The sequence below is a fragment of the Giraffa tippelskirchi genome, chromosome 10 (assembly GCF_054371585.1).
Source record: "Giraffa tippelskirchi isolate mGirTip1 chromosome 10, T2T-mGirTip1v1.2.pri, whole genome shotgun sequence".
Lineage (NCBI taxonomy): Eukaryota > Metazoa > Chordata > Mammalia > Artiodactyla > Giraffidae > Giraffa > Giraffa tippelskirchi.
In genome coordinates this window covers 96,592,527-96,617,711 of record NC_137284.1, presented here as the reverse complement: position 1 = coordinate 96,617,711, position 25,185 = coordinate 96,592,527, and the positions used below count along the sequence as shown (strand labels likewise).

The 25,185-nt window shown below is 40.6% G+C and overlaps 1 protein-coding gene across 3 annotated transcripts in view; it reads right to left on the bottom strand.

Moving 5' to 3' along the window:
* CTTNBP2 (cortactin binding protein 2) overlaps positions 1-25,185 on the bottom strand; it is a 163,298-nt gene that overhangs the window by 46,081 nt on the left and 92,032 nt on the right. For all 3 annotated transcript variants that reach the window (XM_081537840.1, XM_081537839.1, XM_081537838.1), the window contains exons 6-9: positions 24,000-24,099; positions 21,582-21,732; positions 17,185-17,436; positions 8,113-8,230 (exon numbers count right to left, since the gene is read on the bottom strand). In XM_081537840.1, the coding sequence (XP_081393966.1) occupies positions 8,113-8,230; positions 17,185-17,436; positions 21,582-21,732; positions 24,000-24,099 (621 nt within the window). The remainder of the gene's footprint in view (positions 1-8,112; positions 8,231-17,184; positions 17,437-21,581; positions 21,733-23,999; positions 24,100-25,185) is intronic.

The following is a 25,185-nucleotide window of genomic DNA, read 5'->3' as shown; positions in this document are numbered from 1 at the left end:
TCAAATATTGGAGCTTCAGCATCAGTCCTTCCAATGAATATTTAGGGCTGATTTCCTTTAGGATTGACTGGTTTGATCTCTGGGCAGTCCAAGGGACTCTCAAGAGTCTTCCACAGCACCACAGCTAGAAAACATCAATTCTTTGGCACTCAGCCTTTTTTATGGTCCAACTCTCACATCCATACATGAGTTTTGGGAAAACCATAGCTTTGACTCTATGGACAAAGTGAAGTCTCTGCTTTTTGATACACTGCCTAGGTTTGTCATAGCTTTCCTTCCAAGGAGCAAGCATCTTTTCATGACTGCAGTCACCATGTACAATGATTTTGGAGCCCAAGAAAATAAAGTTTGTCACAGCTTCCAAAAGGACCAGATGCCATGGTCTTAGTTTTTTGAATGTTGAGTTTTAACCCAGTTTTTTCACTCTCCTCTTTCACCCTCATCAAGAAGCCCTTTAGTTCCTCTTCACCTTCTGCCATTGCCATTAGCGTTCTATCCTCTGCATATCTGAGCTTATTGATATTTCTCCTGGCAGTCTTGATTCCAGCTCGTGATCCATCCAGCCCAGCATTTTGCCTGATGTACTCTGCATGTGTACATGCTATGGTGCTTCAGTTTTGTCTAACTCTTTCTGACAGCATGGACTGTAGCCTGCCAGGCTCCTCTGTCCATGGGATTCTCCAGGCAAGAACACTGGAGTGGGTTGCCATGCCCTCTTCCAGAGATCGAACCCCTATCTCTTATGTCTTCTGCACTGGCAGGTGGGTTCTTTACCATTAGTGCTACCTGGGAAGCCCAGTACTGTGAACAGAAGTTAAATAAGCAGAGTGACAATATATAGCCTTGATGTACTCCTTCCCCAATTTTTAACCAGTCAACTACTCTGTGTCCAGTTCTAACTGATGCTTCTTGACCTGCATACTGGTTTCTCAGCAGACAGGTAAGGGAGTCTGGTACTCCCATCTCTTTAAGAAGTTTTAACAAACTGTTGGGATCCACACAAAGACTTAATATACTCAATGAAGCAGAAATAGATGCTTTTTCAGGAATTCCCTTGCTTTTTCTATGATTCAAAGGATACTGGCAATTTGGTCTCTGGCTCCTCTGCCTTTTCTAAATCCAGCTTATACATCTGGAAGTACTCGGTTCACATACTGCTGAAGCCTATCTTGAAGAATTTTGAGGATAACCTTGCAAACATGCAAAGTGAGGGCAACTGTACAGTAGTTTGAATATCTTTGGCATTGCTCTTCTCTGGGACTGGAATGAAAATTAACCTTTTCTAGTCCTATGGCCACTGCTGAGTTTTCCAAATTTGCTGACATATTGAATGCAGCACTTCAACAGCATCATTTTTAAGGATTTTAAATAGCTCAATTGGAATTCCTTCACCTCTTCTAGCTTTGTTCGTAGTAATGCTTCCTGAGGTCCACTTGATTTCACACTCCAGGATGTCTGGCTCTAGGTGAGTGACCACACCATTGTGGTTATCTGGGTCATTAAGACCTTTCTTGTACAGTTCTTCTCTGTATTCTTGCCACCTCTTCTTAATCTCTTCTGCTTCTGTTAGGTTCTTACCTTGTCTGTCTTTTATCATGCGCCATCCTCACATGAAATATTCCCTTGATATTTCCAAGTTTCTTGAAGTGATCTCTGGTTTTTCCCATTCTTGTTTACTTCTTTGCACTGTTCATTTATGAAGGGCTTCTTATCGTTCCTTGCTATTCTCTGGAACTCTGCATTCAGTTGGGTATATCTTTCCTTTTCTCCTTTGCCTTTCATTTCTCCTCTTTCCTCAGCTATTTGTAAGGCCTCCTCAGACAACCACTTTGCCATCCTGCATTTCTTTTTCATGGTTTTTATCACTACATCCTATACAATGTTATGAACCTCTGTCCATAGTTCTTCAGACACTCTATCTATCAGATCTACTCCTTTGAAGCTAGTTGTCACCATCACTGTATAATCATAAGGGATTTGATTTAGGTCATACCTGAATGGCCTAGTGGTTTTCCCTACTTTCTTCAATTTAAGCCTGAGTTTTGCAATAAGGAGCCCATGATTTGAGCCACAGGCAGCTCCAGGTCTTGTTTTTTTGCTGACTATATAGAGTTTCTCCATCTTGGTCTGTGAAGAACATAACCAATCTGATATTGGTACTGACCACCTGATGATGTCCACGTATAGTCATCTCTTGGGTTGTTGGAAAATGGTATTTGCTACAGTGTGTTCTCTTAAGAAAACTCTATTAGCCTTTGCCCTGCTTCTTTATTTTGTACTCCAAGGCCAAACTTGCCTGTTATTCTGGGTCTCTTTTGACTTCATACTTTTGCATTCAAATCCCCTATGATGAAAAAGACACCTTGTTTTGGTGTTAGTTCTAGAAAATCTTGTAAGTCTTCATAGAAGCAGTCAACTTCAGCTTCTTCTGCATCAGTGGTTGGCACATTGACTTGGATTACTGTGATGTTGAATGGTTTGCTTTGGAAATGAACCAAGATCATTCTATCATTTTTCAGATTGCACTGAAGTATTGCATACTGGACTCTAGAAAGACTATTCCATTTCTTCTAAGTGATTCTTGCCCACAGTAGTAGATACAATGGTCATCTGAATTAAATTTGCCCATTCTTGTCCATTTTAGTTCACTGATTCCTAAGACGTTGATGTTCAATCTTGCCATCTCCTGCTTGACCACGTCCAATTTACCTTGATTCATGGACTTAACATTCCAGATTCCTATGCAATATTGTTCTTTACTGCACCAGACTTGACTTTCACCACCAAACACATCCACAACTGAGGATCATTTCCGCTTTGGCCCAGACATTTCATTCTTTCTGGAGCTGTTAGAAATTGCCCTCTGCTCTTCCTCGGTAGCATATTAGACACCTTTGGACACAGAGGGCTCATCTTCTGTTGTTATATCTGTTTGCCTCTTCATACTGTTGATTGGGTTCTCTTGGCAAGAAATACTAGAGTGGGTTGCCACTTCTTCCTTCAGTGGACCACATTTTATCATAACTCTTCACTATGACCCGTTCGTCTTGGTCTTGGGTGGCCTTGCATGGCAAGGCTCATGGCTTCACTGAGTTATGCAAGCCCTTTCACCACAAGAAGGCTGTGATCCATGAAGGGGAAATGACCAACTATAGATTTTATTTTCAGTCTTCATGTTACTCAACAGCTTCCAACATAACTGATCTCTCTGCTCTTCAATACACCCCTCATGGATTTCCTCACACCTCACTGGTCACCCTCTAATGTTGTTCCTTTGCTGGCCCCTTCCCTTTTTGCAGACTTCTTAATAATAGAGTCTGGCAAGGCTCATTTATTTCTCTTATTTTTTCTATCTGTGTTCACTGCCTTCATAACCTAATCCAGTTCCATGATTTAAAAACTATCTCTAGACTGCTGACTCTCAGATTTGTAAATCCAGCTCATACCCATCTTCACAATTCTTGCTGATCTGATACCTCCTACAGAGACACCCTAACAGACATCTCAAATTCATAATTCAAAATGTAACTCCTGATCTTTGTCAACAAAAGCGCCTTCACCCACAGCCTTCCCCTTGACAGCTGAGGGCAATGCTATCCTGCCAGTTGTTCAGGCTGAAAATCTTGGGAGTTATCCATAAATCCCCTCTCTGGTACTTCACAGCCAGCCATTAGGAAGTTCTGTTGGCTCATCTTCAGCAATATCCAGAATCCACATGTCTTTACCTACTACGATCCTGAACTGAGAAGTCATTACTGGCTACATTAGGCCTGTGACTTCCTAGTTGATTTTTGACAAAGCAGTCAGAGACACCACAACAATGTACACCATTCTTATTAGGGACATTGCCAGGATTGGCTTTTACAATTAGAATGAGAGTCCTTTGATTTTATCTTTTCTTAGCAACCATTTAAACAATTTTTTTGCAATATAGTTGATTTACAATGTTGTGTTAATTAGAAGCTCACTTATGCCTAATAAGTCGATAAAAGCAAATTTAAACACAAAATAGCTAACAAATATCTTTTTTAATAGGGTAAGAATGCTTATAATGTTCCTAAATTTAAAAATGACAAAAATTCTTGAAAAAAAAAATGTATACCAGGTCCTGTCACTCCTATGCTTAAACACTGAAACAGCTACCTTAAGTCCCCAAAATGGCTCCACCCTCCTCCCCTCCTGTAAATTCTTTGACCTGTCTTCCTACTTCCTTCCCTCACTCATTCCAACCTGCTCATTCAGCCCTGAGTGCCGTTCCTCAGACACACAGATAGGCTCCTACTTGTTAGGGCATCAGTCCACTTGACACTCTGCCTGGAAAGTTCTTACCTGAGAGATCCTCATAGCTACCCCTTCCTCACCTCCAAGTGTTTGCTCAGATGTCTTAGTGGTGAGGCTACCCTGCCTATCATTTTAAAAATTGAAACCCACCCTCTCACTTCCCATCCCTCTTAGTCTTTTACACACCACATATTACCATCTCACATACTATATAATAAATCATTTCTTCTGTTTTTGTTCATTTTCTGTCTCAGTGTTAGAATGTAAGCTCAAGACCAACTACTGAGAGAGCTGGCTGACTGGACGGGGTGAGTGATAATCCTGACATAAGAGGTTGTACTATTTCATCTGATATAGCACTCCAGGTCGGTAGGTGCCCAATATACTACTGGAGATTACTGGAGAAATAACTTCAGAAAGAAGGAAGGGATGGAGCCAAAGCAAAAACAACACCCAGTTGTGGATGTGACTGGTGATAGAAGCAAGGTCTGATGCTATAAAGAGCAATATTGCATAGGAACCTGGAATGTTAGCTCCATGAATCAGGGCAAACTGCAAGTGGTCAAACAGGAGGTGGCAACAGTGAACATTGACATTCTAGGAATCAGCGAACTAAAATGGACTGGAATGGGTGAATTTAACTCAGATAACCGTTATATCTACTACTGTGGGCAGGAATCCCTTAGAAGAAATGGAGTAGCCATCATAGTCAACAAAAGAGTCTGAAATGCAGTACTTGGAGGCAGTCTCAAAAATGATAGAATGATCTGTTTGTTTCCAAGGCAAACGATTCAATATCACGGTAATCCACATCTATGCCCCGACCAGTAATGCTGAAGAAGCTGAAGTTGAACAGTTCTATGAAGACCTACAAGACCTTCTAGAACTAACACTCCAAAAAGATGTCCTTTTCATTACACGGGACTGGAATGCAAAAGTAGGAAGTCAAGAAACACCTGGAGTAACAGGCAAATTTGTCCTTGGAGTACAGAATGAAGCAGAGCAAAGGCTAATAGAGTTTTGCCAAGAGAACGCACTGGTCATAGCAAACACCCTCTTCCAACAACACAAGGGAAGACTCTACACATGGACATCACCAGATGGCCAACACTGAAATCAGATTGATTATATTCTTTTCAGCCAAAGATGGAGAAGCTCTATAGAGTCAGCAAAAACAAGATGGGGAGTGGACTGTGGCTCAGATCATGAACTCCTTATTGCCAAATTCAGACTTAAATTGAAGAAAGTGGGGAAAACCACTAGACCATTCAGGTATGACCTAAATCAAATCCCTTATGATTATACAGTGGAAGTGAGAAATAGATTTAAAGGACTAGATGACAGAGTGCCTAATGAACTACGGACGGAGGTTCGTGACACTGTACAGGAGACAGGGATCAAAACCATCCCCAAGAAAAAGAAATGCAAAAAAGCAAAATGGCTGTCTGAGGAGGCCTTACAAATAGCTGTGAAAAGCAAAGGAGAAAAGGAAAGATATACTCATCTGAATCCAGAGTTCCAAAGAATAGCAAGGAGAGATAAGAAAGCCTTTCTCAGTGATCAATGCAAAGAAATAGCGGAAAACAACAGAATGGGAAAGACTAGAGATCTCTTCAAGAAAATTACAGATACCCAGAGAACACTTCATGTAAAGATGGGCTCGATAAAGGACAGAAATGGTAGAGACCTAACAGAAGCAGAAGATATTAAGAAGAGGTGGCAAGAATACACAGAAGAACTGTACAAAAAAGATCTTCAAGACCCAGATAATCACGATGGTGTGATCACTCACCTACAGCCAGACATCCTGGAATGTGAAGTCAAGTGGGCCTTAGAAAGCATCACTACGAACAAAGCCAGTAGAGGTGATGGAATTCCAGTTGAGCTATTTCAAATCCTCAAAGATGATGCTGTGAAAGTGCTGCACTCAATATGTCAGCAAGTCTGGAAAACTCAGCAGTGGTCACAGGACTGGAAAAGGTCAGTTTTCATTCCAATCCCAAAGGAAGGCAACGCCAAAGAATGCTCAAACTACCGCACAATTGCTCTCATCTCACATGCTAGTAAAGTAATGCTCAAAATTTTCCAAGCCAGGCTTCAACAATACGTGAACCGTGAACTTCCAGATGTTCAAGCTGGTTTTAGAAAAGGCAGAGGAACCAGAGATCAAATTGCCAACATCTGGTGGATCATCGAAAAGCAAGAGAGTTCCAGAAAAACATCTGTTTCTGCCTCATTGACTATGCCAAAGCCTTTGACTGTGTGGATCACAATAAACTGTGGAAAATTCTGAAAGAGATGGGAATACCAGACCATCTGACCTGTCTCTTGAGAAACCTGTATGCAGGTCAGGAAGCAACAGTTAGAATGGGACATGGAACAACAGACTAGTTCCAAATAGGAAAAGGAGTATGTCAAGGCTGTATATTGTCACCCTGCTTATTTAACTTATATGCAGAGTACATCATGAGAAATGCTGGGCTGAAGAAACACAAGCTGGAATCAAGATTGCCAGGAGAAATATCAATAACCTCAGATATGCAGATGACACCACCCTTATGGCAAAGTGAAGAACTCCTCTTTCACTCTCATCAAGAGGCTCTTTAGTTCTTAAGAACCTCTCGAGAGTGAAAGAGGAGAGTGAAAAAGTTAGCTTCAAGCTCAACATTCAGAAAACTAAGATCATGGCATCTGGTCCCATCACTTCATGGGAAATAGATGGGCAAACAGTGGAAACAGTGTCAGACTTTATGTCTGGGGGCTCCAAAATCACTGCAGATGGTGATTGCAGTTATGAAATTAAAAGGCAATTACTCCTTGGAAGGAAGGTTATGACCAACCTAGATAGCATATTGAAAAGCAGAGACATTACTCTGCCAACACAGGTCCGTCTAGTCAAGGCTACGGTTTTTCCAGTAGTCATGTATGGATGTGAGAGTTGGATGGTGAAGAAAGCTGAGCGCCGAAGAATTGATGCTTTTGAATTGTGGTGTTGGAGAAGACTCTTGAGAGTCCCTTGGACTGCAAGAAGATCCAACCAGTCCATCCTAAAGGAGGTCAGTCCTGGTTGTTCACTGGAAGGACTGATGTTGAAGCTGAAACTACAATAGTTTGGCCACCTGATGGAAAGAGCTGACTCATTCGAAAAGACCCTGATGTTGGGAAAGATTGAGGCCCGGAGAAGGGGATGACAGAGGATGAGATGGTTAGATGGCATCACTGACTCAATGGACATGAGTTTGGGTAGGCTCTGGGAGTTAGTGATGGACAAAGAGGCTTGGCGTGCTGCAGTTTATGGGGTCGCAAAGAGTCGGACACGACTGAGTGACTGAAATGAACTGAGCACTCCATATTTACACACCCACAAGTGAAACTTTCATTGCATGTGCTGAGAAGCATACTCTTAGAGCTGGAATGGAATCAAAAGGTTATCTTCCTAGACAGGCAGGTTACCAGATATTAAGAGATAACTGATCTGCCTACATTCACACAGTCAGCTAAAACTACTTGGCCATGCTTTTTTTTTAACTTTCCTAGTCTCATGTCTAGAAAGATAATCTAAGTCAGAAGAAAAAAAGCAATGATTATTAAATGTTGTCCAAGGTCAAAGACAAGAAAGACCTAGGATTGTTTCAGTAATTCTGTAAAAAGCCATTCTACGTGGAAAATTAAAAGTATCCCATTTATAATCAGTGTTTCTGTAGCAGCTAGTGTTCAAAGGAAGTTAAGAAGAGAATGAAAAAACTGAAGCTGCATCAGTATCTTTCCCACAGTCCCAGGGGCCCCTGCATTGTGGATGCAGGATGAGCAACACAGCTGCTCGGTACTCACTCAGATTCTCTAGCAGGTGCTTGCAGTCATCAGTAGCAACATCGTGTGCGGTCCGATTACACTTATCTCTTCTTTCCGGCTCCAGCCCTCCGTGCCTACACAAGACTTCTAGGCAGTCCTGTGAAGACAAGAACTCCATTACCTCCTGTCCAAATGAATCAACTCAAGTGAAAACTCCAAGGGAAGATTCAGTGGCCTGTAGCAAGCCAATCAGGAATTCTCAATCAGAAAGCTTATTTCTTTTCTAACAACCCAAACATACAAATTAATCTAAACACTGACTCCAAGTGAAAAGCAAAGAGGGCTTCATTTACATGTGATTCACAGGATCAAAACACTGCTGCTCTTAGAACAGCCTCTTAGGTTTCAAGAGAAAAAAAATGGCTTACTAATCACTCAGTTTGCAGAGGGCCATTAAGGAAAAAAGACTTGCGCAGACAGTATCCTTTTACGGTAATCTGGAAATACAAAAAGACTTCTGCTACAACTGAATGCCCAGCGCTGTCTTCTAGCCCAGGCATTGCCTTCCTGGTCATGAAAGTGCAGGGCTCCAATTCTGTCCCAGAGTCCTTGTAAGCACAAATATATTTTGGATCTTATGCTGTCTTGTTTTTTGTTTGAAAATTATATGTAAACACCACATTGACTGAGGTTTTAGAGAAACACTCTCAATACACATGGAAGTTACGTGCCCTTGCTTTTTCAGTTTCTTCTGTGTTGCTCCAGGGAGTCTCCACTCAAAAGGTATCACTAGCCTTTGAAGTGAAAGGTCTTGGTTTTCCAAAATTTTTCAACTCAAAGTGGTAGACAGACAATATATATATATATATATATATATATATATATGCAAACATTTTCAAGTAAGTGCAAGGCAGGATACTATATTGGGATATTTATCAAGGAACTCTGCTATTTCAAGTTCTACTACTTCCTGATTTGTCTACTGATTTCCCATCAAAGCAAGCACAAAACGGAATAAACCAGAAACCATGAAAAGGAACTAACAACCAAAACAAGCACTGTTCTTTTCATCACTTCCCTACACATACACACACACCTACACACACACACACACACACACACACAGGCTTTGGGCTGACTTTCGCTTTTGACAATACAGTAAACTAGGCAGTCTGAACAGCTTTCCCTAATCTTGCTATAAGATACTTTTTTTGTGTGTTTTATAAAACATGTTTTCCTTACCGATGTATAATATCTATGTAGAAAAGTACATAAATAAGTGTGAAGCTTGCAGAACTATCACAAAGTGAACATACTTGTGGGAGGAGTACTCTGGAAGCCCCCTTAATGTTCTATCTCAACCACTAATCCCTCCTTTCTCCTCACAAAGGTAGCTACTATTATGATTTCTAAGATCAGAGGTTCACTTAGCTTGTTTTTAAGAGTTTCATATAAATGGAACCATACTACAGGTACACTTTTATATCTGGCTTCTTTTCATTTACCATAATGCTATAAAATTCATCCATGTATTAGGAATAGTTATAATTCAATTCATCCTATTTTAAAATTACTGTGTATCACGTGGATATACCACAATTTATCTCTACTCTTGTTGGTGGACATTTGGGTTCTACTATGGACATTCTGATATGTGTCCTTTGGCAGACACAGGTACACATTTCTATTGGGTATACATACAGAGTTGGTCCGCTGGGGCACAGGGTATACATATGTTCTGTATCAGCGTATACTGCAAAGAGCTTTTAAAAAGTGGCTATACCAAACTCCACTCCCACCAGGAGTATATCTGAGTTCCAGTTGCTTCCTATTGCCTCCCAAACATATTTTAAAGGCAATCATAGTCCACGAGGAAATACAAGGAATGCATAAGGATCAGAAAGAAAAAGAGTAAGCTGAGACCACCAAGTAAGCGAAATATGAAAAGGAAGCCAGTGCTGATTTAAGGGCAAAGCCAATATAGGGGCTCTTTTTGGATGTTGAAGGGATGGGAGACTAGGCCTTGGTACCTGCAAAATGGAGGAGCTGAGCCAGAGGACCTTTGAATAAAGAAAATCTGTTTGCCTGCAAAGGGACTAACTGACAGGGTTTATCACTCCTGCTGTTGAGGCTGGAGGGATTGCTTCTAACAATCAAAATCTGGCTTTCATAGGTCTAGGATTCAAGTTTTAAAAAATCACTAAGCTAAGAAATGAACTAAAAACTAAGCCAAATACATAAATAATAGTTTTTATCCCATTGATATTACTAATTTGTACAAAATCAGTAAGTGCATGAGAGTTAATGAAAGATTCAAGCAGAATGCAATCTGAGCACTAAACTTCATGAATTCCTAGATGATAAAGAGACAGAAATAATACATTTATTACACAAGTTAGTACTTGTAGCAAAAGCAGGTTAGAGGCAAAACAGACCTGGGGTCTTATCTTGCCAATATAAATGATTTTTATCTGACTTTTGGTAAATCATTTAACATTTTTCTGCTTCAGTTTCCTTATCTGTGTCTCATATATCTATATTTCATAAGGTTGTTAGGTGATTTAAATGAAAAGATAAGTAATTTATATTCTTCGCACATAAAACACTCTCAATATTTATTAGCTTGCTGTATTTGTTACAATCAACATAATCATCCCCAATTAGAAAACAGCCCAAGTATTCAGGTAAGTGGTGAGGAATTATAGCACATCAACAAATGTCACAATTCTACGTGATGTTAGTTCAAATTAGAAACAAAAATGACAAAAGATGTGACCAAAATCTGCAAGATTCAAGCCCACCTATAAGGTGGGTTGTGTACAATTATTATAGTCGGGCAGATCAGTAGATCTAAGCAGATCTAAGCAGTGGCTTTCTCTACAAGGAAGCACAGAATGCTGGAAAGATGGTAGGATAAGGTGTATCAAAATGGGGCCACAACTGTGAGTTTCACAGCACTCTGCTGGGCTCCACGGGGAACACAAAGAAGATGAAAACTTTACCTCACCGACACTTAACAACAGCAGCTACAATAACTATTCAAGCACATACTAAGTGCCAGGCACCATTACAACACTGCACATGTATTTAGTGCTTGTCAAACCTCACAACGTTATGAAATAGGTACTAAACACCTGGGTGCCAGGAGCTGTGTTAAGACCCCAGGGTTGTGACGATGAATAAGGTAACAGTTCTGTTTCTCCGGCAGAAACATGACATATTGTCAAGAGTCATGAGGAAAACATGCAGGAAAGGGGGCCTATGGAAGTGAGGGGCAAAGTTTTACTCAGCAGAAGAAGAGGAAGTGAGAAAGGTGGAGAAAAAAATCTAAGCTCTCTCATTGATGGGTGGGATCTGAGTGAAGAGAACAAATGCTGTGATGCCAACTGCTATTTCTGGACACGGAATCTCAGGGGACCTAAACTGGGCAGGCTGTTCCAAGGGATGTAGAGCAAGTAGCCCAGATGAATAAGTCTTAGTCAAAGTGCTATTAACCACAACACAGATACATGTCTCCAGCGAGCAGAGACTTTAAAAAGACAGTGGCCTTTGGTTTCGGCTTCTATTTCCACTCACATCCCCATCACCAGAACTTAGCTAGGCAGCCATGGTCATCTTCCAGGAAGCTGGAAAATGTAGTCTTTATTTGGGGCTGAACTCTGAGAGGTTCATTACTGTAGAAGAAGGGAAAAGGGATGTTTAGGGTCAATGAAGCACCTCTGGCAGTGGCCTTTAAGAGCTGAGAAGAAAGGTACCAGTGCCAGGGAGACTAAGGAGAACACCCAAGCCCAAAAAGCTAGAGATGAGATCCAGGTCAGGGCAGGAAACTGAGAGACTGAGCTTGGGCAGAGGGAGTGGGAGGGAACTCAATTCGCAAATACACAGGTAAGGTCCAGCACACACGTCAGGAACACCCTTGGGATGTGGCTGTGCCCACAGCGGGGCAGAGCAGGGAAGTTGGAGGAGCAACACGATGGGTAACAACAGCTGAGGAAGCAGAGAGATTCAGGGGGGAGATGAAGACGGCGGGAGTTAGCCATGAAGGGCAGAGGGTGAGGGAGCAGGGACTCTTTTCAGGAGACATAAGGATACGTTGGGGTAGACAAGTGCCATGAGCAACTCAGTTCTGAAAACCAATTAGTGAGTTTGGAAGATATACTGAAAAACAAAGTGACAAAAAGAAGACCGATTAAGAAAGAACTGTCATAAAATTTGCTCATTTACTCATTGATTCAACAAACATTTAGTACTCGTGGGCCAGAGACTGCTGAGCACAATATATACAATGATGAAAAGTGATTTTTTTTGGAGGCAGTGGAAGGGAAGGAGGTATATAAATAATTCCAGTAAAGAACAAGCTCCCTAAGTGAAGTGTGAAGAGGTATCCTGGGAGCAATGAACTCCTGGAAGCCAAGACCTAAGCTGAGACGTTTTCCAGGCAGGGAGGGGTCAGCACAGAAGGGGCCATTTGGGGTAATGGGAACAGGATATGCAAAGGCAGGGAGAGGAGACAGCACAGGATGTCTTCAGGATTACAGCAGAGAGCACAAGGGGAGAAGGAGCCAGGAGCGTGCTGGTGTGAAGAGGACGAGGCCGGAGCTGGAAGGGACCTGTCTGCCACGTACAGGGCTGGCACTCATCCTCGAAGTGACAGAAAGATCAGTTATCCTGGGAAAGATGAAGGGTAAACTACATGACCAACTCCCCCTTTTAGAAAGGTCCCTCTCAAAGCAGCATAAATAAGGTGGTGAGACTGAAGATGGAGAGACCACAGCAGCTATGAAAGTCCAGACAGCCTGTGATGAGGGCTCCCCGAGGGACATCCTGGAATGTGTTTAAAAACACAGCCTCCTCTTTGTTCATGCACTCATTTATAAAGAAATAAAATCTAGAATTGTATCCATCATTTGAATTCAGTAACTCAGGAAGATACAGCAAGAGACACAAATGTCAGATGATGTTACTGGATTAAGAGAGGAGGAGCAGAGATGCATTATAAACACAGAAGTCTGGGGACACATCCTCATGGAGCTGTTTGGTGGGAATAAATGTGAATATGGACATCAATAGGGCTTCCCTGATGGCTCAGTGGTAAAGAAGCCACCTGCAATGCATGAGACTTGCAGGAGATATGGGTTCAATCCCTGGTCAGGAAGATTCCCTGGAGAAGGAAATGGCAACCCACTCCAATATTCCTGCCTGGGAAATCCCATGGACAGAGGAGCCTGGCGGGCTACAGTCCATGGGGTCGCAAAGAGCTGGACACGACTGAGTGACTAAACACCACCACCATGACCACCAGATAGATAGATAGCAATGGCCATCGATAGGGTTACCATATATCTGTCTAAACTGAGACACTTTAAGGAGTAAAAGGGGGCACTGTTAATGGTTCCATTGGGATGACGGGCATCCATTAGAACTGTATTGGGCCAACTGGGGTATCAAGGAGATGCCGTGTAAATCATGGACTTCCTACACAGGATCTTCCTGAAAGGACTGAGGACATGAATAAGTGGGCTAGAGGGAAGATTTTGGAACCTCCATAGATTATATTCTGGGGAGCAGTAAGATCATTCAAGGGGGAAAGTATAGAGTGAGAGGAGAAAAAGGGTCAAACTAGATCCATGAAAGGTGTCAGTAGAAAACACCGGAAGTGTTGCCTAGGGTTAAAAAATAAAGGAGAAAAAAAAACAGAAAAAATCCAAAGAAAAAAGCCTGATTATCAAATTCAGAAGGGAAGCAAGGAAGGAGCAGTGTTGTGGAAGCCAAGGAGAGGTTTGCATTAGAATCAACATGTTAAACAACCCAGAAAGACTGAATAAGAACAGGAGTGACAGGAAGCCTCCGGCTTTGGCAATATGTAAGCTAGAATTGTAATCTACTCCTGTACTCACAACATGCACAGTCCCTCAAATAAAGAATCTGTTGTATGAGAGCTTTGACAACCAGATGCTCAAATCCAGACACTCTCCCTAATCTACTTCTGCTGCAGGAACTTGATGTGTCAAAGTTCTCATGACAGAACACAGAGTTTCACTAAGAAACTCTTCTATCTACTCACACTGAGTGATGAAAACAAGTTTATTCTCAGTGACGAGTTCGGCCGTGGAGTAGTCACAGACCAGCTTTAGAGAGAGCTACTCTGGTTACCAAAGACCAAATGGTGATTTGCATAAACTGTCTAGTCATTGGGAAAAAGACCAAGAACTAAGTGGAAAAAGGACTGACTGAGGAACCTGATCTTCTATGAACTGACCTTGGGGAATTAGTTATGCTATTTCCCAAAACTTAAACTTTTTCATCTGCAAGGCAAAGGGGTTGAAATAGATGAGCTATGTGTCTTCAAGCTCCAAAATCCCACGTTTGTCAATTGAAAACCACGTGGAAACTGAAGTGATCTTCTTGGGCAACAATGATACTACTACCTTATGTAGATCAGACATATGTATGCTATGGTAGAAAGAAAAACATACATCTTTTAAGCCCTACTTGTGGTCAGTGTAGAATCTCTTCACCCACACAATGATTAACTCAGAATTGTAATGTATTTTTTCTGAAAACTAGTCTTAGCAACTTAGTTGTGAATAGATTACCTCTCTGGAGAACTATCTCAGCTACGATATAAACACTGTATTAGGCAAAGGATGCAAAAATATTTTCCAATACCCATGACTAGGAAGGCAGGCTGAGTGGTATCGTGTGAAGAGTAATGAAACCAGGCAATCTGGTCTTCATTCCCAACGTCTATTCATCTCTCCATAGTTTAAATGTCCTAATTGTAAGCCTGGAAGACAAAGTTATCTACTCCAGGGCAAAAAAAGAGCCTGTTATTTTAATCTATTATTTTTCTTTGCAATGCGTCAATGTTGTCAGCCATACTTACTTTCTAAAATCTCTCTCTTCTTATTCAAAATTTATCTTAAGTTCTTAAAATAAGAGAATATTGGAAGGGTCATATTAGACATGAGAAAGAAATTCTGTTTCCCTTGACAGAGCATCCACATTGCCAAGGGCCTGGGAATCCATGAAGATAGCATCTTCAGCTATGAAACCACCAGCACTAATGAGGGGTTCATAAAGAAGGAGCTGAGTGGCACCATCAGCCCCCTCCCTAAAGGGTAATTCACCCTGGAGGGAGAGCTCCTCTCAGTGATGCTCGGGTTTCATCTTCCGTTTTGCCTTTTTTCTTGCCTTCAGGTTGAGTGCATGAACAACCTACCACTGTCAGTAACAGTAACTGTCAGTAACAGTATACTCCGAGATTTTCTAGAAGAGGGAGGTAAGTCAAAAACTACCCCTGCAACACACATTTTCTCCATCAAATGAGATTCACTGTCTTAGATTAACTATGCCTATTCAAATTTAAGCCTTCCATACTTCCCATCTTTGCCTTCCAAGTACTTTTATGTCAAATGTCATTGCAATCCATTCAAATCAATACATACATATCAAGCTCATATAATTACCGTAGCTTTTTTTTTTTTTTTTAAGGATAATTTGGGAGTAAACTACTACTAACAAGCAATACCTCCACACTGGACTGACTCATTCCTGTTTCTCACTTGTTTCAAAAACACCCAAGTCCAAGATGAACAGCTTCTGCTCTAGATCATAACACAGGAAGTTACCAACCAGGAGCTCCAAATGCACATTTCTAGCTATTTCCAGATATCTCCATCTGGATGAACAGGTCCCAGCATTAAATTCAGCATGCCTAAACCCACATTCTATCTGCTGGATCACAACGACACCTCTTCTTTCCTCTTTCTGGGAATGTAACTATGATCCTTATATTCATCTCATTCATTCCCTGCATCTAATCTGTCTTCAGTTCTTGGACATTTCTACTCTGTGGCCTCTCTTATGATTTCTACCAGTCTCATCATCTTTCACCTAGTCTCTCTCCCTGCCATCAATGTTTTCATAATCCCAAATCTTCTAAACGTCTTTGCTTAATCAAGCAATTTAAAGAGCTGATTCTTTTGTTTCTTTGTACAAACTTTTCAACTGTCTAGTGAACAAAACTGTTCACTTTTCAACTGTTTTACTCTGTCTAGTGAACAAAACTCAGACTTAGTACTTCACCAAAGGCCTGTGCCATACTATGTAACTCCTAGTCTTGTCTTCTCACTAGTCTTCATTAGCTCAACTGGAGCCATTACCCACCTCTCTACTTCCATACCATTCCTACTGTTCCCTGCATCTGAACTACTCTCCTCTCCCAGTGATGGGTGACAAACATAACCCAGCCTGCAAGGCCAAAATCATTTCTATCTCCTCCAGAATGAGTCATTTCTGAGCCTAATATTCCACAGCTCTGCTCTCTGAGATATATGCATTCTGTCTTCCAAAAAATAAAAATTTGCATTTTTGTATTGCTCCAAACACGTCTATCATCCTTGTTTTAAATTTTCTGTGTTTCTCTTATCCTATGCTTATCTTGTATTTTACACTCCTGCCACTGAACTAGGAGTTACCTAATCACATAAATGATTCCTACAAATGTTAGTTTCCATAATGCCTTGCACTCAGGAGCTTCCTGATAGCTTTTCATTGTTAAAGCAATATTATTGCTAAAGTGATTTAAATGGAAAAAGAAGCATGACTGGATGGCTTCCTAAGTCATGTTATTTCTTTAATAATCACAATCTTTCTCTACTCTGATGAGTGAAATCTAGAACTCTCTCTTATAAATCATAAGACAGCACAGGTAGTGCACAGTGAGGGAGTTGAGAGTGCAGGACATGTGTACTTAAATCCTTGTTCTCCCTCAAATTCATTGCATGGCCTTGGTACTAAATCAAACAATCCAAGCCTCAATCAATATCCAACTTCTCTTCCTAATTTTACATGAGATAAAATGTCTGGAATTACTCACACATTTGTTAACAAACTCCAAACTGATTTTTATGACATCTCATATATGCTTGATGGTAAATATCTGCTGGACAAAAAATAAAGTTGGTTCTTATTGGAAGCTGACCATTTCCTAAAATGGTGCTGCTCAGTCTCTAATTATTCAAGCAAAATACACTCAGCCAATAGCAGCCAACTTTGCCACTCATCAAATTACAACTGTATAATGAGGCCAGCGGCTACCAGACACACCTTAAAACCTTTTGAAGCAGCAATATGGGCAGCGGTCCAGCCTTCACTGTCTGCGTGGTTGATGAGGTCTGCAGGAACAACAGGCTTGGATGTGCCTTCATGACGCTCTTCTTCTTGATCCAAGTCAAAGATGGCCAAGCCGGGCTCCTCATGCAACTTGTTTCCATGAGCTGGGGCTCTATGGTACATGAGAAGCTTGAGGCTGTCCACATTACCAGTGTCCACGGCTGCATGAATTGGTGTCCAGCCATCCTGAAAATAAAATGACCATGATTACAACATGTATGTTGAGAGCAGTGTTATTTAAAGTTCACATCTAAATATTCTTGGCCACGGACCACTGAGACAGGAAAAGCAGGCATTCCAATCCTGAATATCATTGATGAGCTAGGTTCTCTCAGATCTCTGTCAATTAGTGCCTTTTCCATGGCTCTGACTCATGTCTGCTATTTTGTAAGACCATTTGGAGTGAGTTGGTACTGCCCAGCCTGGTAACTAAGCATTATATATGGTAAAACAAAATCTCAACTTAATATTATGAAAGAATGAACTTTAGCATACACATTTTTAAAAATTTATATCCAAGTATAATAAGCCAGTTCTACTTACAGGGACAGAGAAGGCAATGGCACCCCACTCCAGTACTCTTGCCTGGAAAATCCCATGGATGGAGGAGCCTGATAGGCTGCAGTCCATGGGGTTGCTAAGAGTCGGACACGACTGAGCGACTTCACTTTCACTTTTCACTTTCATGCATTGAAGAAGGAAATGGCAACCCACTCCAGTGTTCTTGCCCAGAAAATCCCAGGGACGGGGGAGCCTGATGGGCTGTCATCTATGGGGTCGCACAGAGTCGGACACGACTGAAGCGACTTAGCAGCAGCAGCAGCACTTACAGGGAAGAGTCCTAATTCTAGTCATCTTAAAATTTTATGCCACTGATTCTAGAAAGAAAGATTCTAGATAATATGGAAAAGGCAGACATAAAGGAAAAACAAAGTCAAACAACTTTATGAGATATTTATCAGCCTCTATGGACCTCTCTGGGATTGCAGATGGATACTGGTAAATGCAAGCTTAGAAAATGTTCCAATTAAAATATTGGGCCCATTCTCTAGAACATATTACTTTGAAGCCCCAATCATCCACTTAGCTGGTTGCTACAACAGACTCAGAATTTTTTTTTTCGGGTAGCGGTTCTCAAAGTGTGGTTCCCTGACCAGCACTATCAGCACCAACCGTGAACTTGTTAGAAATGTAAATTGTTGAGCTTCATCTCAGACCTACTGAATCAGAAATCTCAAGGGGTGGGGCCCTGCATTCTGTTTTAACAGCACTCTGGGCAACTCTGATGCACTGAAGTTTGACAAACTCTATTCTAAGGAAAATATTGATCTCCTCTGTAGTCTCTCATTTTTATATAGAGAGAGGCCTGCCTTCTACTCAGGAATCCATCTTCATTAGATTTTTAAGACTATCATAAAAGAATAGATAATTGTTTTGGTGATATGTATTGTGGTTTTATTTTATTTATTTTCCCTTTAGCCTATTTTTTTTTCATTTGGTATTTCATACTGCTACACTAAATTTTTTTCAGTGAATAGTATTGATGCTTTTGAACTATGGTGCTGGAGAAGACTCTTGAGAGTCCCTTGGACTGTGAGGAGATCAAATAGTCCATCGTAAAGGAAGTCAGTCCTGAATATTCACTGGAAGGACTGATGCTGAAGCTGAAACTCCAATACTTTGGCCACCTGATGCGAAGAACTGACTCATTGGAAAAGACCTTGATGCTGGGAAAGACTGAAGGGAAGAGAAGGGGACAACAGAGGATGAGATGGTTGGATGGCATCACCAACACGATGGACATGAGTTTGAGTAAGCTCCAGGAGTTGGTGATGGACAGGGAAGCCTGGTGTGCTGCAGTCCATGGGATCGCAAAGAGTCGGACACAACTGAGTGACTGAACTGGACTGAACTGAAATAACAGTACACTTCAAAAAAAAAATAATAACAGGTTAGAAGACAGAGGAAAACAGACAATAAATGGTAACAATGTACATTTAGACTGAGTCATCTGATCATTTGCTAAAGCTCTTCCTGAATGTTGTGGCCTTTTCTCTGGTTCTGTGCTTCACATCATCGGAATCAACTTGGCTAAGGCAAGACCATAGCTGGCAGTAGCTGGAATATCATATAGTACTTGGGAGTACCCCAGGCAGGCAAAGTGTTTCATAGCTTGTTCTTTGGTGGGCTGTGGATACCTTTCCTTGGGCATCAGCCTTAATTAGGCAGTAGAGTGTAAGTGCTCTTGACCTTCCTTATATTACAAAGGCCATGCAGTCATTTCAGAAAAACTTAAAATCCTTCATTCCCCTTTGATTTCTTATTAAAAGTTGTGAGAAATAATTATTCCCTTAAGGTTCTTTATCAATTATGCTGTTTATCTCTGTACTTTGGAGCCTCTGTACTTTTAATGATTTCATTCAGTTCATCAACAATTAGCCTGAGAGCATGGATTTCTGTGTTCTCTAACTTACAGGATGTGACTTCAATTTTTATGTTGCACTACTTATTTTGCATTCAGATAATGATGTAAAATTCATTCCTTTTTCATATGTAAGGTAGAATTTTATAATGAGTATGTGTAACACCACAGATTTCTTAAATGAAATATATAAAACAACATGAATAAGAGTAACATTCGACTGCTGCTGCTGCTAAGCCGCTTCAGTTGTGTCTGACTCTGTGCGACCCCACGGACAGCAGCCCACCAGGCTCCCCTGTCCCTGGGATTCTCCAGGCAAGAACACTGGAGTGGGTTGCCATTTCCTTCTCCAATGCATGAAAAGTGAAAAGTGAAAGCGAAGTTGCTCAGTTGTGTCAGACTCTTAGCGACCCCATGGACTGCAGCCCACCAGGCTCCTCCGTCCATGGGATTTTCCAGACAAGAATACTGGAGTGGGGTGCCATTGCCCTCTCCGAACACTGGACTATTTTCTCAGATTTTCAAAAAATAAATAGAAAGTAAAGAAAAAAAGCTCTAGCCATAGGACTCAATGGAAAATGTCTATACCTAGCTTATATTACATCCCTGATTATACCATTATTTGTGGGTTTACTTTTGAAAACTTAAGAAAATTCAGTATCTAAGAGTGACCTTAAAATACATAATATACTGTTTTATCCTAGAAAATTTTAAGGGTGATTCCTGTGAAATGGATGCAGAGTATAGTCAATTTTCTATTAACAAACAAATCCAAGGTTCAGATAATCTTTGGCAATTAAGATGTCTACACTTGTCATTCATCATGAATATGCTATGAGTGAGTGAAGTCACTCAGTCATGTCCAACTATTTGTGACCCCATGGACTGTAGCCTACCAGGTTCCTCTGTCCATGGGATATTCCAGGCAAGAACACTGGAGTGGGTTGCTATTTCCTTCTCCAGGAGATCTTCCCGACCCAGGGATTGAACCTGGGTCTCCCACATTGTAGGCAGATGCTTTATCATCTGAGCCACCTCTAGGGTGGTAATTATTACACTTTTAACATTCTGGGAAACTGCAGGAAAAAAATTCCTGAGCCCAGTGAAGAGTGGGTCCCATAAACCTGCCAGCCCTTAGATGGGCCTGCACTGAAGGAATGCATGTCAGTGTGTGAAGGGCTGATTCTTGGTCTTCAAGTCTATCATGATAGGATGATAAGACCAACTTGGGGGGGCGAATTCAGGAACTTGCTTCAAATGCATTTTTGTGTGCTGAGCCAGAAGTTGTACCAAGGGACTCTTCTTGTGAATCAGACTCTAAATTTCTTCAGTTTCTAAATCTGACTGCACCTGTGCACCCTGTACAGGAGGCAGCAGGATTGTGTGGGACGGAGTCAACAACTACCTCAGCCCAGTAGGTTCCATACTGGACTTCCACACACAGTGCTTCAAGTTCTGAGGCAAATTAGACAATGACCTTGAACTCTGTGAGATGCTGCATAATCTTAGCAAAAACAAAGGTCAGCCTGTGAGGAATAGTGACCACAAATAACCTTCCTCTAAGTCCTGGCAATGGGCACTGTCTTGCCACAAAACTGCTTCCTGTTCATCCACATTACAAATGAGCACTGCTGGGGATGGCGGCGACACCTCAATGACAGCTGACCTTTGTCAATGGCTTGCAATTCCCCGGTACTACACCGATTACCTTTAAAAAGAAAGGCTAACTAACAAGCTTCAAATAATCAGATGAGCAGAGGTCAGACCATGAGGATCCAACATATTCAAAGCACAACAAAACTTTAAACAAAACGAAGCAACCTGTATTTTAACCTATTTTATTTTTTGAACTGCAGAATTTGCAGACATATTGTAATTAGAGGACAAAATACAAAATACAGGTACTCACTTTGGTTTTTACACTTCGGTCAGTTCCAGCTTCCAACAAGAGTTTAATACATTCTTTATTTCCATTTTTACAGGCCAGGTACAGAGGTGTCTGTCCTCCATCAGCAGCATGATTAATATTAGCATCATATGCAATTAATAATTCTACACACCTAAACACAACAGTATGATTAATTATGTACAAAGTGGGTTTGACTTCTGAAGTACCACCTGACCAAGATATTAAAAAGAGAAAATACTGCTAGAGGAATTCTGCATCTTTATTTATTACATGAATTATTTTATATATATATATATATATATATATATACACTCAATTATTACTGGTCTTATTATATAGATACTATTTTTAACAAGGCTGGAAGATATTTTAATTACTCCCATGAAAATCTGAAATAACAGCTTTGATCAAGGGTGAATACCTGGTTTACGACACTTCTCTGTAAACAACCTATAAAAGTAGAGTCCTTGGAATATGTTTAACTGTGCTTGACATATATATTATTTGTGGTTCAAAATAGTTTGAACCTTGAAAAGAGTCAGGCTGCTGAGTCATTCTGAGATTTTCACTTGAGAAAATAATTATAAATAGCGCAGACAGCAGGGCACCATGTGCCTCCACTATAAAAGGCAGTACGGAGACAGAGGAAAGGGCCCTTTAGGGGAGAAACGGCAGCAAAGGCTGTTTAGCCCTCCTGAAATGGGGCTAGTTTACGAGGAAAAAAGACACAGTTAAGCAAAAATACATTGCCCTGAGAATCAGAAAGGACAGCAATGAGGTATATTCAAGACTTCATGGCACTTAGGACCTAACTACAGTTTGCAAAATTAGATGAGAATAAATTTAGAAAAGAGGAATAAATCATAACCAAATGAAGAAGAAATGCACATCTTTGGTTTTTTGCTCAGAGGCAAGCTTTCTCTTGGCTTCCTTTGGCAACATTTGATTTATTTATACATTAGAAAAAATAAGTTACATATTGATGTGTATCTCATACACATTTAAATTAACCCAAGCCCCCCTGCATTTCCCCAGGGTTCTCCCTTTTTGCAAAGCCATCCATGCCTCCATTCCCATGACTGCTACACTATCCAAGCAAGTGGCCCTACAGATTGCCTACTGGCAGTAAAGGCAAAAGTACAGTCCAGAAGAAGAATCTTTCCTGGAGAACTTAGGATATATGCAAAAAGGCAGCAGCAAAATCAATAGCTCTGATCATCAGTAATAAATTCAGAGTGATGAGATATATGTTCAACATGCAGGAAAAAATAATACATATATTAAGGATGCATTTTGAACTTTTAAAAATTCATATTTACAAAGAATGACAGTAGTATGAAACTTAAAAACCTTATGTCAAAAATTCTGAGATTTGTTAATTGTTTAATGCTAATTAATGTTTGTTAATGAAACATTTCTATTGGGATGGTAAAAGTTGAAAATAGCTTTCATTCTCCATCGACTACCATTTCAGCACAGGCAAAGAAAGCAATTTAGCTATATTCTATCAGTATTATTAAAATATCACTTGATTACAAAAAGTTATCTCTCTATTCAACTGACTTATTTAAGCAACTGAAGAAATCACTGCTAAACTTATGTATATTTTAATTACAGGCTCTTTTTGATTTTGTGCTCTAACTTCTTTCAGCATGTTAAGTTCCTGCTTCAGTTTTTTTAAAAAATGATAAAGCAAGGTGCATACTTGAACAATTTATAATAATACATAACATGTGTGTGTGTGTGTTGAGGTGGTGGAAAATAGTGAACAATGAAGTGTGTAGCAATCCATTACATAACCACATACACAGTCGACTGCCAGTATACGCAAGTTTCACATTTGCGGGTTCAACCAACCCCAGATGGAAAATACTTGGAAAAAAAATCCTAGGAAGTTACAAAAAGCAAAACCTGAATTTGCCACATGCTCGCAGCTATTTACACAGCATTTACATTGTATTAGGTATTATACGTAACCAGAGATGATTTAAAGTGTACAGGGGGGATGTGTGTAGATTATATGCAAATACTGCAGCATTTTATATAACAGACTTAGAGCATTTTCACATTGTGGCATCCGTGGGTGGTCCTGGAACCAATCCCCCACAGACAGGAGGGATGACTTTATGTTGATATGCTAAAAATAATCTTCCTCTTCGGAAGCAAGTTCATTCACATGAGGTTTGGAAACAGCATATTCCTCTTCTTCACTTTCCAACATACAACTATCTATTATTAAGAAGAGCAAATTTAGGATCCTCCTTTGCATTTAAATTCTCAAAGATGTTTAGTTGAATTTACTTGCCAAAGGATCTTAAGCACTAGTTTACACATTCAACCAGAACTAAAATATGTGTGCAAATTATAAAGAGGCTCTTTTCGTGAGGTGGGGAAAAAAGGATTAAGAGCATCACTTACTTGAAATGTCCCTGAGCAGCTGCAGCACACAAGGGTGTGAAGCCATTTTTATCAGCAGCATTGACTTGGGCTTCTGCATTCAGCAGCAATCTCACACAGTCTACGGATTTTAATAGAAAACCATTTTAGAGCCAAATTCTATACCGGCTGTTCAGTTCAGTTCAGTTCAGTCGCCCAGTCGTGTCCGACTCTTTGCGACCCCATGAATCGCAGCACGCCAGGCCTCCCTGTCCATCACCAACTCCTGGAGTTTACCCAAACTCATGTCCATCGAGTCGGTGATGCCATCCAGCCATCTCATCCTCTGTCGTCCCCTTCTCCTCCTGCCCCCAATCCTTCCCAGCATACAGGCTGGAGACAGATACTAACCCCAAAGGACCTCTCCCATGCACAGCTCATCTGACATTTCTTTCAGGGTCGATGTAGGATTTCACAGGCTATTATGAAGGAAAAGAAGCCTCTTTCCCCCAGGATCATATACCCCAGACTCATCAACTAAGACAAGGTTTCTTTCATTTTTTGGGGGGAATCGGGGAGGGGAAGAGTGACTGATGAGTGAAACGACAGTCATATGTCAGAAAATGTTTTACCAGGTTTTTTCATCAGACAATCCCAGAAAAAAATGTTACTGGATGTAAAACAAAATTCTTTGACTAAATTGATATACCATTCTTTGTATTTAAATAGTTAAATTCTTACTTTCTGGTGTTTAATTTAATCCTTAAAATGCTTTCAAGTTGTGGTTATCTTAGACTTAACTCCCTGAATGAAAATCAAGGAGAACCTCCAGAAAGTCACCAGATTCAGGCATGAATACTACTTAGACCTCACGTTCCACATGTTATTTACTAGACTGAATTTATCTACACTAGAGGAAATTCCCACTGTACTTTGGAAGAAGCACTCCAAAATACTTTTAAAATAAGGAGTTCTTATATTGTATGTCCCTAGAATCTTCTATGCAGCCCACTGGAACACATTGAAGCTCTGAAAACTTCCAAGGAAGCCACATTACGTGAATTCACCAAGGATCACATGGCTTACATATGCCTACTATCTGACTTTGCATTTGCCATCAGATCATCTCTTTAGCTGCACTATTGTTATGTTTTAGTGTGTTTGACTATAAGATTTGCTTTTTAAGGAACAAGGTTAATCCCCCAACTTCATCAATATGCCATGTATA